The sequence below is a fragment of the Macroventuria anomochaeta genome (assembly GCF_010093625.1).
Source record: "Macroventuria anomochaeta strain CBS 525.71 unplaced genomic scaffold BU25scaffold_53, whole genome shotgun sequence".
NCBI classification, from domain to species: Eukaryota; Fungi; Ascomycota; class Dothideomycetes; order Pleosporales; family Didymellaceae; genus Macroventuria; species Macroventuria anomochaeta.
Window position 1 is genome coordinate 118,017 of NW_022985414.1, and position 13,353 is coordinate 131,369.

The window sequence follows — 13,353 nt, forward strand, 5'->3', positions numbered from 1 at the left end:
CTCAATAGTCCTTCGAAACTGCATCGAAGAACTACAGCGCACGCGTCTCAAAGCCTAGAAGAGCAAATGTTACTCCACCACGCCCTGCATCGAGCAACCTCAAAGCCTGGCCCTCACAGTTCCAGCCTCTACAAGGAGTGCAAGGGTTCGATGCTGCACCGCCACGTCCTCGTATCGGTTGCCCACCCAGGCAGCACAACGCCTTCTCGCGATGCAGTCTGTCGCCGCTACGTATGGTGTGTTAATACCCGTACGCCGTCATCAGCTCGCCGACCACGTCCGGTGCACGAAAACGTGGGCGGCATGCCGATGGCCGGTGTTGTTTGCACCACGTAGCGCTGCAGAAAGGAGCATGTGCGCAATATGCGGCTCTACACCCGATGCCTTGGGCGAGAAGGATTTTTGTGTGCAGAGCTGCTGTGCACTGGATTGCCGTAGCACCTTCCTAAGACGTTCAATGCTCTGGTCGAAAAGTATGAATCGCCGAGGTCTGGCAAGTCGAGATTTATCAAGAGTTGTTGAAACGAAAGTATTGGGGAGGTTGATGATTGGAGCCCTTCGCCAACCTCCTGCTTTGCCTCACTATCAGCTATTTATTCCACCGCGGCGGACACAACCACTACATGGTCAACTAGACCCCAGTACGCAAGTACGCTGCACTGACTTTCTTCAAGATAGAGTCCCCCAGGACACCATCAAGGTAAGGCGGCTCTTGCATATTCGGATGACATTTCAAATGCGATCAAAACAGTCTCATACAAAGCCAACTAATCAACGAAAAGCACCACTCGCTGGCACCGGGCAACCATCACTGCAAGCGAGCAGCGCATGGAACTAAGCTGATGCTCGCATTTACCACGAGCGGAACAGAGACAATTGGCTGTAGGCCCGTGACGCGTAGGGTGGTATCCTCCAATCTGGCCTTCTGACAAAGTAGAGGTAACACTGAACATCTGACACCTAAATGAATGCTCTCCACTCAAGGCTTCAGCAGCATACATCGAGTCAATAGCCGAGATCTGCCCACACTTGCTGAAGCGCGCGTCCACAGCTTGTTCAATGCGATGCAAGCTACGTTACGTACATGCACATTCGAGTCTGTAGGTCAGTCATAGGCGGGTGATTGAGTCAAATTGAGGATGTGAGCTGATGGTTGCTGCCTTGCATGGCGCGCCGATCCAGCGATAGATGCAGGGTGCCTTGCAACAGCCCTATGAGCGCACGCAACACAAGCAACACTCTGTTGATCATGTCCAATCGTTCCTGGAACTCTACCAGGAGTTGTGATTTGTACCTTGGTCATCGTTCTGTCGCCGGGCAATTGCCGCACGATCCGACAGGCGCTGGTAGGATGCATCGCAGTGCACATTTCCACCGCAGCCTGGCCTCAGACTCTCGAGACAGGTGCATATCCTAAAAGGTTCAGTCTAGCGCCAACTGTGGAGTGCGGAGTGAAGGAGTCGTGAACCATGGTTCGGGAGATTTGTTATCGACCCGCAGCGGACGGCCCAAGCTTCGCTTCCATAGCCGCAACCACTTCAAGCCCTCGACATGCAACTCACAACATGCACTCAGTCGACTGTCTGAGCACTGTCCGCGATGAATGGGGTGAAACCACGGACGCACGGTGAACTGCGCACGGTGGAGCAGCTTCTTACACCGTCATCGACGCCTGAGCCTGACGATCTGGCATTGCTGGACGGCCAGCGCAACATGGTCGTAAAAGACGATGCATATCTGCAAGATGTGTCGAACCTGCGTAGTCCCGCCTTAAGTGGCGCCTCTACCAGCAGGAGGACAAGCATGCACGAGGAGGCTGTGCTGTCCGACACGAGCGAGAAGACACGACCCATCAAGCGCCCTGGCGACGGCCGCAGGAAGAGCAGCGTGTCTGAGCACGACAAGGTCCTCAAGCTCAGCCCCCGTCAGATCCAGGAGCTCACAAGCACGCCGGCGAGCATTCCTATTCGTACTGCAACACCAATCCCCGAAGACGCTCTCGAGAGCGAGACACCTGGAGAGGACGAATCGAGCGAGGGGCATCGTGTGCTGGGTGTGGTCCTGGAGAGGCCTACACAGCTGACGCACATGCGATCAACGAGCGGCGAAAAGCAGCAGAGGAGCTCCCGTAGCCCTCAGGGGCGGCCGGAGAAGGAGACGGAGATAGTCGTGCTGAAGACGCCTGCCGCAGAGCTGAGGCATGGGCGGCCAGGCATGAACTCGAGATCAGTCACAACGCCCGTCATTCGCAGGACGAACTCGAGCACGCGATCGCGCGCGCAGGCGACACAAACCCATGAGAGGGACGGAAGGGAGGAGTGGAGAGACGACCGGAGGCAGGAGAGGCTTGCTCCTTCGCCGCTCTTGGAACCTGCGCCAGCACTGCCCTTGCCTCCCATGTCTATGCCGACTTTTTTGTCACTGGAGCTATCAGCTGGTCGCCCATCTCCGCTGTACATATATCGACCGTCGAACGGTGACTTTCCATACGAGTCCTCCGCTATCAAGTACGAGCGCTTGCTCAACTTCCTGCAAATTCCCTACCAGGTCGAAGGCGTGCTAGCTTTCGGCGCTCTCGCATGTCTCGACGCCTGGATGCATGTCATGACCATCCTTCCACTACGTTTTCTGCTCGCTGTGGGCGTGCTGACCAAGTGGTGGGGCTCGGTCATCGTCAGGGAGTTTCGCGATCTCTCTGCCTTTATCTACAGTGGTTTGCCGAGGGTATGGCAAAGACGAAGGAACACTGACACTCCAACACCCGCCGCAACTCCAGCAGACGAGTACCCACCCTCACTGTCTCGTAGGCCGTCTGGCAACGTATCCCAGTCGGTCAATTCAGCAGCGGCCAGGCAGAATGGCGAGATGGTGACTACCTTCAAATTTCCGGACCTGAAGGAACCCAAGCCCAAGCGTAGCCGCAACTCGCGCTTTCGCCATCGGCGGACCAAGTCCACTCCGTCTCTGCTTCTTCCAAACCACAAGGCAGATATTCTCAAAGGCTTGCTGGTAGTCTCCAGCTGCTTTGTCCTGATGCGCTTCGATGCAAGTCGCATGTACCATGGTATTCGCGGTCAGTCTGCGATCAAGCTCTACGTCATCTACAACCTTCTTGAGGTTTGCGACCGTCTGCTGTCGGCCCTCGGGCAAGACATCCTCGAGTGCCTCTTCTCCCGCGAGACACTCGATCGAAACCCTGATGGTCGCAGCAAGGTCATCCGTCCGTTCTGGATGTTCTTGCTCGCGCTTGTGTACACCGTGGTACATGCTACAGCGCTCTTCTACCAAGTCATTACCCTGAATGTTGCCGTCAACTCCTACTCGAATGCGCTTCTGACTCTACTCATGTCGAACCAGTTCGTCGAGATCAAGGGTACCGTATTCAAGAAGTTCGAGAAAGAGTCGCTATTTCAGATCACCTGCGCCGACGTTGTGGAGCGCTTTCAACTCTGGCTCATGCTTTTGATCATCGCCATGCGCAACATGGTCGAAGTAGGCGGCCTAAGCATCCAAAGCAGCGCCACCTCCTGGACCGCCATGTTCACCGGCAGCAGCAACACCACCTCCACCACCTCCACCGCCTCCTTCGCTGCCTCAAGCATCATCCCCATGAGTTTCACCATCTTCCCAAAATACATTGCGCAGGTCCTCAACCCCTTTCTGCTCGTCCTCGGCAGCGAAATGGCCGTAGACTGGCTCAAGCACGCATACATCACCAAGTTCAACCAGACGAAACCCCAGGTCTACGGCAAGTTTTTTGATGTTCTTGCGAAGGACTATTACTCCAATGCTTTCAGCGACCCGAACTTGACGCGCCGTCTTGGGCTGCCGGTTATACCGTTGAGTTGCCTCTTCATCCGGGCGGCGATACAGACGTACCATATGTTCATCGCGACGTACATGCCGCCGCCCATGCCCTCGTTCTCGACCAGCCTGACGTCAGAATCGACATCGAGCCCCACCACGACTGCGGCGCTTGCACACATCGACCATGTCTTCCGCCGCGCGCTGGGCCGCTCGTCGTTCGGCGCCGGCGTCACGAAATCCTCCTGGCTCTCCCTCCCGTCCTGGACGCTCGACGATCTGATCGCCGGCAGCACCATGCTCATCGTCTTCCTCATCGTCTACCTGATCTTCCTCGCGTTCAAACTGCTGCTCGGCATGTTTCTGCTCACCGTCGCGCGGAAGCGGTGTCACGGGATGAAAGAGCGAGAGATGCTCAACGTTGAGACGGGCGGGAAGAGGATCGGCGGGTGGGGCGTTGTGGATGTGGATGAGGAGAAGAGGAGGTATATACACCACGATGATCCCGAGGGGTTGAGGAGTTTGAGGGAGAGAGATGAGAAAGGCAAGAAGAAGGAGGAGGTGGAGAGGGAGAGGGGGACGAGTTTTGGACATGTGTCGAGGTATGCTATGGTTGCTAAGAGGATTTGGTAGATAGCATACGCACCCACTCGCGAATACAAAATTCAGAGCTGATTTTTTTTTAAAAAAGCCAGCGACTCCAACGTAGATGTCACGCATGAGAAACTGTTAACTGGTATCACATTCGCTGCAAAGTACGCTCGCTGATGCTAATGCTTCTGCGCGTCGTCGCCCACACGATACCCTCGCGCTATCCCACTCCTCCCCTCCTCCATCTTCGCCGCATGTGCACTCCCGCTACCGCTACCACTACCACTACCACTCTCCTCGCTCTCAGGGTTGTTGTAGTCGCTCCCCAGACCGACCCACGTCCTCTTACTCCTCAAAAACTCTGCACCGGGCGACACTACGCCGTTCACAGACGCCAGTGCACCGTTTGCACGTTTCGTCAGCGCGTTCGATGCTGGTGCAGACCCCGTCGCATCGTCGGAAGAAGATGGCTGGACGGATCTCCGGGTGGAGGTGGGCTGTTGCATGGGTCTGCTGTGCGAAACGTAGCGGCCGGTTCTAAGGTCGAATTCCGGGGGCGCGGATTCTTCTTCGGAGTCGTAGTCGCCGTCGCGGTTCAGGTCTTCGGTGGCTTCCTGCTCATTGGTCCTGTTTGTGCCGTTCGTCGTCGTCGTCGCCGTCGTCTTCTCCTCGGCCCTCTGTTCTCTCGCCTTCTCCTCGGCCTTCTGTTCTCTCGCCTTCGCATCGTCCAGAATCGCAGTGAAGTCACCGCTCCACTCGCCCGTCCAGACTCTGTTGGTATCGTCTTGCAACGCAATCTCCAACTCAAACGGCGTGATCAGCGGTCGCCAGAAATCTTTCGACTCGATAAGAGACGACTCCCAACACCCAATAACCACCCACCCCCCGACCTCGCTGAAATTCGCGACTTTCGCTGCGTTCACCTTCCCCACGACAAACGTGTAGGATTTCTTCCCCGCGGCGGCAATCGTCTTCTGCACGTGCGACAGGATGCTCATGTAGTTCTTCACACTCAGCGTGTTGATCAGGATCCCGAAGACGGGGGTTGTGGAGAGCGAGGTGCACAGCGCGTACCGCCGACGCAGGGTCATGCGCGTATTTGCGGCTTCGGCGGTTGGTGCTGTTGCCGCTGCACTCGGTGTAGTAGGATATATGTGCGTTGAAGCTACGCGGGAGGAGAGGGTGAGGAGGAGGGAGGTCGGGGGCGCGGAGATGTGGAAGAGGGCCCAGTCGAGCAGGGCGCTCTTGTCATTGGATGTGTCCGGTGGGGTTGTGCGGTTTGGGAGGGGCGAGGAGGGGTTGTGGACGACGGATGTGGGGAAGAGAGAGGTGTAGCCTGCTTCCTCGAGGCGCTTGTGCAGGGCTGGGATGTGGTGCGAGTACGGTATGTCGGCCATCAGGATGACTTTGTGCGACTTGTCGGGATACGTGGATTGAAACGTCGTCATGGTCTGTTCGAGGTCGAGCGGTCGTTCGGTGAAGACGTATACGACGGGCAGTCTTGAAGCTGGCGAGAGACATGACCGTCCATAGTGCACCACGCAGTCTGCATCGACGTGCTCAGCTGCCACCTCATCGACACAGCATGCGCCGTAGGACGTGTCGCCAAGAATGAAGAGCCTCGCTTCCTCCTCTTTGTTCTCCTCCAAGCCCGCGTTCGTCTCCAGCTTCTCGCGCAGCGCACCAACAGCCGCCGTCCCATTCTGCTGGCCCTCAATCGCACCTGCACCTCCAGTTTGCGCCTTCTTCGCCTTCGCCAGTCCGCGACTCAGCTGCTCGAATACCCTTGGCGCATCCGCGAGCATGTGATCCGGAAACTGCAGCGCGATCCTGTTCCACCTTCCATCTCGTATCTCCTTCACTGTGCGCTCAATCTCGTACGTGATCGCAATCTGTTCGTCGGGCAGTCGCGGCACGCCCGGGCTGTCGACGGCAGGCGTCGGCTCTTCGAAGATGTGTGTGTCAGGCGTCGAGAGGACAGGCGCGCCTGCCAGAGCTGGCACTGCCATCTTGGCGGCAATGTTTGTTTGGGAGGGGGGCAAACGCGATGCAGCGCAGCAGTGTGAACAGCTGGCGGGCGGAGCTGGAGACGGCTGTGAGCACGGGCGGCTCGTCTGGCATGGTGGGTGTTAGGGGGGGAGGGGGGGGGAGGGGGGGGGCGTGAATGCCGCAACTCGAAGCCTGGCGGGGTCACGCCTGGGAAACTTTTTGGGCGGGGCTCGCACTCGGCTGACCAACACGCAACCACCGAAGAGCCGCATGCAGGGATCACGACTCAGCAGTAACATCTCATGTGATTGGGCAGTGGATTCGATGGTTGTTTTTGAACTTTAGATTATATAGCAGGGTATACATGGAGAAGATGGATAGATGGTATCACACTGTCGAAACGCAGGGTATGCAAAACTCTAGATCGAAGAAGATGCAACAGGCCGTGTCAGCCTTGAGAGACGGTTTAGATCATGAGGTATCCAGAAACGGCCGCTACCAGAGCGAAGCCGACAGTGCTGGGTGAAAACTTGCCAACGCCGCTGTCCTTGGTGGACGCCTGAGAGTTGCGCAACTGCGGGAAGTAGGGCTCAGAGGTAGTGGCCAGCGTGCCGTTCCAGCAGTAGTCGGTGAAGCACTGCTGACACGCATCAGGAACAGTCTCGCCGTTACGCTCCAAACTCCTAGAGAGGATGGCACAGGCAACGCACGTCGGCCAGGTCGACGCGCCCTCGCGAGTCGAGTTGGCCTGAGTAACGACATCGTAGCCGTTCTGGATCATAGAGTTGCGCTCGTCCAGTGTGTAGTCAAGCTTGCCGAAAGTCGACGTGTTGGATTCGAAGCTGTAAGGAGAGTTGGGGAGGTAGACGATGAGAGGAGGGATGTTGTCACCCGAAGTAACGTTGCTGCTGTTGCATCCAAAGAAGGTGGGCCTGTTGTTGAGGCCGAGAGCAACAAAGGTATCGTGACCAGGGATGTAAGGGAACGAGGTCCTGTTCATGATGGCTGTCTCAGCACGCTCGAAGGTCGCGATAAGCGCGGTACCGTTGGGGTAGTTCGGTGCGGAAGGCTCGATCGTGTCTGCAGACGAATCGACGGCGAAGATGACATCGACGTTGCGCATAGGCTGAATGACAGGGTTCAGGGGGATGTTTTGAAGATCCTCACCGCCGTCGACCAGCGTAAGGCGCTCATGGTCGAAGCTAGGGTTGGTATCGTTGTGGAAGCCGTAGAACGGGTTGGGTGTGTAGTCGGCAATGTCGTCGTGGTCCTCTCCAATGTGTGTCAGGACACTTGTGATAACGCTTGTCAGGAAGTCAGGGAGATCAAAGCTACCCAGGCTGAGGAAGATCTGGTTGAACAACGACGAGCTAGTGCCCATGATGAAGCCTAGGTTATCAAAACCGGCGACACAGCCGTCGTTCTGAGGAAGCGCTCCGTTGGAAAAGTTGGATCCAATGTACTTCAAAGGCGCAAAACCATAGGTGGTGGGGTCGAACGAACCCATCTCGAACGGGTTGAACTCAAAAACGGTGGCATTCAAAGAAACGACAATATCGCCAGGAGAACGCTCATCGGCAACCAGAATGGGCATGGGAGCCTCGCCATTGGAGAATGCCTGGTCATCCTGGATGGAAGAGAACGTATACGCTGGAGCACCATCGCTAGCGTTGATGAGCTGGAAGGAAAGTCCGCGGCCGTAGTAATCGGTGATGGAAGAGTTGAAATCTCCTGCTGATGAGTCGACCTTGTCACTAACTGTGCTAACCAAGTTGTGGAAGTAGTCAGCTGTGGAGAGCAGCTGGACGCCACCCGTTGGAGGACCCTTGAAGAGGGAGTTCTGGAACTGCCAGATCTCGGTTCCTTCGCCCTTGTCTTGAATGCTCTGCACACTTGTGAAATTGTTCGCATAAATACTGCCAATCATCCAACCTCCACCAGACAGGGCTGAAACGTATGTGGCGGACTGAAGCAATCCTCCAAGGTGCCCACTGCTCGTTGCATTTCTTGTGCGGTTATCGAACGCAGACAAGGCACCCGCACCGTTCAACAGCGCACGGTAGCCTCCACCAGAGAAGGAGATAGCAATGTTCGGTAATGCAGTCGTGTTGGCACGGTGGTTCTCGATGTATGCGCTGGCGTCGAAGTTAGGAATGTTGGCACGCGACAAGAAATCCTTCATTGGGTCCACTGTGTTCGGCCTCCTCTTCTGCAACCACGATGTTTCCGAGTCGGAAAGCTTGTCTGCAGATCGAATGCTAGGTCGTGTAGACGGGCAGTCGACTATGGCAGGCGCATAGCCCTTAGGCGCCTGTGGCGTCGCACGCTTCACAGAATCCAAGGCATAGTCGACAGGTGCAACTCTTCGAGCTTCAATAGCGTGACGAGCCTCGATAGCAGAAGCTGTGACCAGGGTTAGCAAGGATTGCGCATATGTAACGGCAAACAACGTACAGCTAGCTAATGTTGTCAAGGCCGAAGCCGTAAGAAAGGAGGTGTACTTCATCTCAGGCTAGAGTAGAGACAAATGGTATTACTTGAGAAAGGAAATATGCAGAAGAAGGGAACCCTCCAAGAAATACCTATGAACGACAGTGGAAGAGAGCGGCGGAATGATTAATGCGGCAGTGTTTCATTGCCAACACCGGATGAGCTAGGAGAGATCTGACCTCATCGAGACTAGGAAGACGAACCTGGCGTGGCTGGGGTTCCTGATCGTCATCCCTTCCACTTATTTTTGGGCTGCTTTCTCATCCTAGTCGTGTGCCGCGGCACATTACTCCCACCCTTACTCGCCTCATGAGCCTTGCTGTCGCTGATACTGAGCCAGTTGCTAACTCTGGCAATGGTCGCGTGCTGCCCTACGGTGAGAGCCAGGCACAGTTGCGGCGTCTCGTTTCGAATGCAAGGAGCAAATTGCATTGCATTGCGAAACGTTCGGCAACCGGTAATCGTAGCGCAAGGAACGCGCTGAGCTTACTTCAGCTGGGCGTACTGGGGCGCTTACCCTGTGGCTGTGACACCGCAAGAGAATACGAAAACTGCAGTTCGTGGAGCTGAACCACTCGGACTTCGCGCTCTGACCCGTGAAGGACATGCTCCGGTAAATTGCACCCATAGGAGTGGACATTGCACAGACTTCCATTTCGGAGTTGTAAATTTGACGACTGATCAGACGTTCACCAACAACGCTCACACACCGACACGGTGCTGAGGCTGATAACGCACGAGAGCAACTACTGCCGAAGCAGCTATGACGGCGTTGTTCGTTACCGTACAAAAGTGTCGAATACCGGCGGTTCCGAAACACAGGCTATGACGCTGTTATGGGGACGTTGGATTTTGCGGCGTTGCAAAAAAGTTTGGCGCTACAGGTGGCAGCTGTGTTGTGAAGAGCTATTGATTGATTGATTGGGTCAACGTCCTATCTGAGTCTGAGACTATGGAAGACGAGTGTGAAGAGCTGTGATTAGCTTCGTTCGCGGACGAAGAGTGCTTGACACAGTCAGCGTGCTAAACGAGTATACGAGGACAATACGATAGCATCCCTTTGGAGTGCCGCAGCCCGACGACAGTGCTCCGCCAGGGCGGGATTTCCCTCCAGGCTGCATGCCCTTCGCCATGGCCAAGACGCATTTGCACAAGTATACTTCGTTACTCCAAGATCGATACGCGTTGACGATCTGCCGAGTGAGTCCGTAGGATGCATGTGAAGTTTATTGACTGTGGGCCGCCCGCGGGCGGGTGACCGCAGGTTCCGTTCCCGAGCATCAGGAAGTGACGTCCAAATCGAACCAAGGAATTGCAGCCACGAGACAGCTGCATCTCAAACCAGAAAACGAACAAACACCACTTGTACATTACCTCGTCGTCGAGCACCTATCTTGTGCGCTCCTCTTGTAGTTTTCTCGCCACAACAATGGCAATTCATGCGTACGTCTGATGATCCTCAGCAAGCATTCATTGCTTCTATGGCAGGCGAACAATGACACATCAGCTTCGCAGCTCTTGCCTGGTACACATGGTTTAGCAATCCTTTTCAGGTAGGTAAACCTTAGAAGGCAGGATGAACGATGAACAAGCAGTCTTCACGGACAGAGCACATGCTTCAATATGCAGACCGTAGAGCGGGTCAATTGACTTCTAGGTATCAGTAGCCTTCAATGCGGCGTTAAACAAAACGCGGTTCACTACTATAGACTTCGATGCTCATTACCGCACTTCGAGACAGCACGCAAGATGCCTCCACAGCAGCTCACCCTCGTCCGCCACGCCCAAGGCTTCCACAACCTCAACATCAAAGTCCACCAATTCCACGACCCCAGGCTGACCCTTGAAGGACAGCAGCAATGCAGAGACCTTGCCTGAAAGCTTGGGGACATGTAATCCATCGATTGCATAGTCGCTTCACCACTCCGTCGAACATTGCACACGGCACTCCTCTTCTTTGAGGAGCTGCTTCAGTTTAAACCTGATCTGCGCATCATCGCTTACCCAAATTGCAGGAAACTTCAGATTTACCTTGTGATATTGGATCGCCGGGTATCGAGCTGGAGAGAGAGTTCGATGGCATGCCTATAGATCTCTCACCCGTGCCGCTCGATTGGACAGGCAAGGTCACTGGTATATTCACACCTCAGAGCGACTGAATTGCTGCGAGGTGCCGCAAAGCCCGGCACTTTCTAGCTAGTCTGCAAGCCAAATACGTCGCTGTAGTGGCTCATGGCGCTGTGCTGCACTACTTGACTGACGACTGATACGGTGCCACAACTGGCATCGGTACGTGTCTATTCACTTTCCTAATAATCAATACTGATACCGAAAGGCACTGGTTGGTATAATTGTGAAGCTCGCATGTACCGTTTCGGCACATCGACAGACTCCAATATCGTCGACGCCGCAAGTGTCGAGACAAATGAATCGCGATTGAACAGAACCTTGACCGCGTACCGCTTCTTGAGAGAACAACAGCTGGAGATGAAGGAGGCTGAGGCTTCGTGGGCGGCTGATGGCTACATCGTGCTTTCAGACGCCAAGACTAAAGCTGCCGCTGAAGCAAAGATCGAGACAGAACCCAAGCGTGGTAAAAGGATAGGCTCAAGGCCGAAGTTGAAGGTCAAACTGTATGGACCAAAGTGTTGCATACTTTGAATCCGGTTCGTGATTGCGACGGTCTCTGAACGTAAGTAGCCCTCAATGCGTATGTCCTCCTTGAAAATGTAAGCCTCCAAACAGCATGCTTGAACCAACTTTCACATGTGTAAGAACGATGTTGAGAAAGAGTGTGAAGGAAGGAGTGTAGCATTCCTGTTTACTTTCACAGCCGAGGTAAAGCGCTAGCGCCATCCGGATCAGTTATCGACAAGGTAAGCCCGACTTCACTATCCCGAACACCAAATCATCTTACGCTCGCAACTCCCATTCTGTACAGATCTTTGTACAAGTTTGTTCTAGTTCATCGTGATGGCAGACACTCCTCCAAAGTCATTCATAGAACAACTTGCCTTCAAACAGCTAGGAGAGAACACATGGACTACACTACACCCACCCCAACGTATGGGCAATGCACTACCGATTGCATATGGTGGCTATGCACTCGCCGTGGCATGTAAAGCTGCTTGCCTTTCTGTCCCAGAAGGGTATCACGTTTACTCGTTTATGGGCAACTATCTTGGACCAGCCATCACCGACCGCCCACTCCGCGCAACTACGAAAACAATCCGACAAACGCGCACTTTCGCAACACGGCAAGTAGAAGTCAGTCAAAAGCAGGATGACGGGAAGTTAAGAATGTGTTTGTTCGCGTCTGCAGACTTCCAAGTCAGGGAGAAGGGCAGCATGTTCGAATACTCCCGCCCACCGAGCAAGACGTACAGCAACCATATGAGCGTACCTTCCACTCTCGAAGTCGCGTCCGACCTCTTCGCTAATGGGAAGATCGATAAAGGCACCCATGACGCTTTCGTCAAAGCCTTCTCCGTTTCGGCCTCGCTCTTCGATGTGCACCCCTGCCCGGAAGGCATATTCGCCCAAAACCTCTCCGGCATCGCAAAAACGCTTCCCCACAAACAAGACCACCTCCCTTTGACCTCGCGCACAACCGCAGACTGGTTCCGCTGCTCCACCGCACTCTCCAACCCAATCGACCACCTCGCAGCCCTCACATTCTACAGCGACGGCGCACTCAGCTTCTGCCCGCTGAGTTTCAGCCACTTGTATCTCGACGACAGCGCCGCATGTTCAAGTCTAGACTTCGCATTGAGGTTCTTCAGGGAGGTCGATGTGAATCAGTGGCAATTGAGGGAGATTAGTACGAATGCGGGGAGTGAGGGGAGGACATTTAGTGAGTGCTGGATTTGGGATGAGGAGGGAAGGGCGGTGGCGAGTATGAGCCAGCAGAGTATTATGAGGGTGTTGCCGAAGAAGGAAAAGGGGAAGCTGTGAGGCGATGAGGTTTGGGCGAGTGCGGCTGGCGGAGGCTGTTGTCTTCCAGAAAGGAGCAGTTTGGAAATCTGTACAAGAACTTATCAGATCATAGAAGGTGTCCTCTGAGGTCGATTGGGCGAGGTAAATAGTCATCCATTTTTGTAGCCATATAGTCTTTAGATTCTCATCTGACACCAGCGGATACTTGGTCCAGTGGCAAGACGTTCGCGATATGTAGCGGGAATGGTATATAAAGAGATGGAGACTGTTGTTCGAAACCCCTGGCGGTGCCGTCGAGTCGACCCCTTGATCCATTACCTCGCGCAAGAGACCTGTGTTGATTCACAGAATGTCCAGTTTTTTCTGTTCCCCTGTCGCCCTTTCCTGGTTGCTCTTACTTTGCTAGCTGTTTGATGGGCATATTGGGGATACTTCAGCAGTGCCAGAAGCTTAGAACTCCCCCGTACACATTGCTAGCACAATAAGGGCGTCAACGCCGACTATTGTAAGGATGTCCATACAGGGAGGAGGGAAGATATATTT

The 13,353-nt window shown here is 54.7% G+C and overlaps 6 protein-coding genes across 6 annotated transcripts; 3 read left to right on the top strand and 3 right to left on the bottom strand.

Moving 5' to 3' along the window:
* Positions 1–118: 118 nt before the first annotated feature.
* BU25DRAFT_235384 (uncharacterized protein) lies at positions 119–1,045 on the top strand. The gene is made up of 3 exons (XM_033701458.1): positions 119–700; positions 783–939; positions 995–1,045. Exons 1-2 carry the CDS (start codon positions 212–214, stop codon positions 927–929), a joined length of 636 nt encoding a protein of 211 aa, XP_033555808.1. The 5' UTR covers positions 119–211; the 3' UTR covers positions 930–939; positions 995–1,045.
* A 439-nt stretch (positions 1,046–1,484) lies between these two features.
* On the top strand, positions 1,485–4,519 carry BU25DRAFT_235326 (DUF747-domain-containing protein). Its single transcript, XM_033701456.1, has one exon. The coding sequence runs from the start codon at positions 1,600–1,602 to the stop codon at positions 4,435–4,437; it is 2,838 nt and encodes a 945-aa protein (XP_033555809.1). The 5' UTR covers positions 1,485–1,599; the 3' UTR covers positions 4,438–4,519.
* A 15-nt stretch (positions 4,520–4,534) lies between these two features.
* Positions 4,535–6,438, bottom strand: BU25DRAFT_415986 (diphthamide biosynthesis protein). The gene has a single exon (XM_033707663.1). The coding sequence runs from the start codon at positions 6,402–6,404 to the stop codon at positions 4,575–4,577; it is 1,830 nt and encodes a 609-aa protein (XP_033555810.1). The 5' UTR covers positions 6,405–6,438; the 3' UTR covers positions 4,535–4,574.
* A 412-nt stretch (positions 6,439–6,850) lies between these two features.
* Positions 6,851–8,566, bottom strand: BU25DRAFT_354048 (lysophospholipase 3 precursor; the record flags this gene model as incomplete). The annotated part of the gene is made up of 1 exon (XM_033703495.1): positions 6,851–8,566. One exon carries the CDS (start codon positions 8,564–8,566, stop codon positions 6,851–6,853), a length of 1,716 nt encoding a protein of 571 aa, XP_033555811.1.
* A 1,909-nt stretch (positions 8,567–10,475) lies between these two features.
* On the bottom strand, positions 10,476–11,138 carry BU25DRAFT_482551 (uncharacterized protein). Its single transcript, XM_033711135.1, has one exon. It carries the CDS (start codon positions 10,782–10,784, stop codon positions 10,578–10,580), a length of 207 nt encoding a protein of 68 aa, XP_033555812.1. The 5' UTR covers positions 10,785–11,138; the 3' UTR covers positions 10,476–10,577.
* A 647-nt stretch (positions 11,139–11,785) lies between these two features.
* BU25DRAFT_415992 (Thioesterase/thiol ester dehydrase-isomerase) lies at positions 11,786–13,236 on the top strand. Its single transcript, XM_033707664.1, has one exon. It carries the CDS (start codon positions 11,848–11,850, stop codon positions 12,826–12,828), a length of 981 nt encoding a protein of 326 aa, XP_033555813.1. The 5' UTR covers positions 11,786–11,847; the 3' UTR covers positions 12,829–13,236.
* The last annotated feature ends 117 nt before the right edge of the window (positions 13,237–13,353 follow it).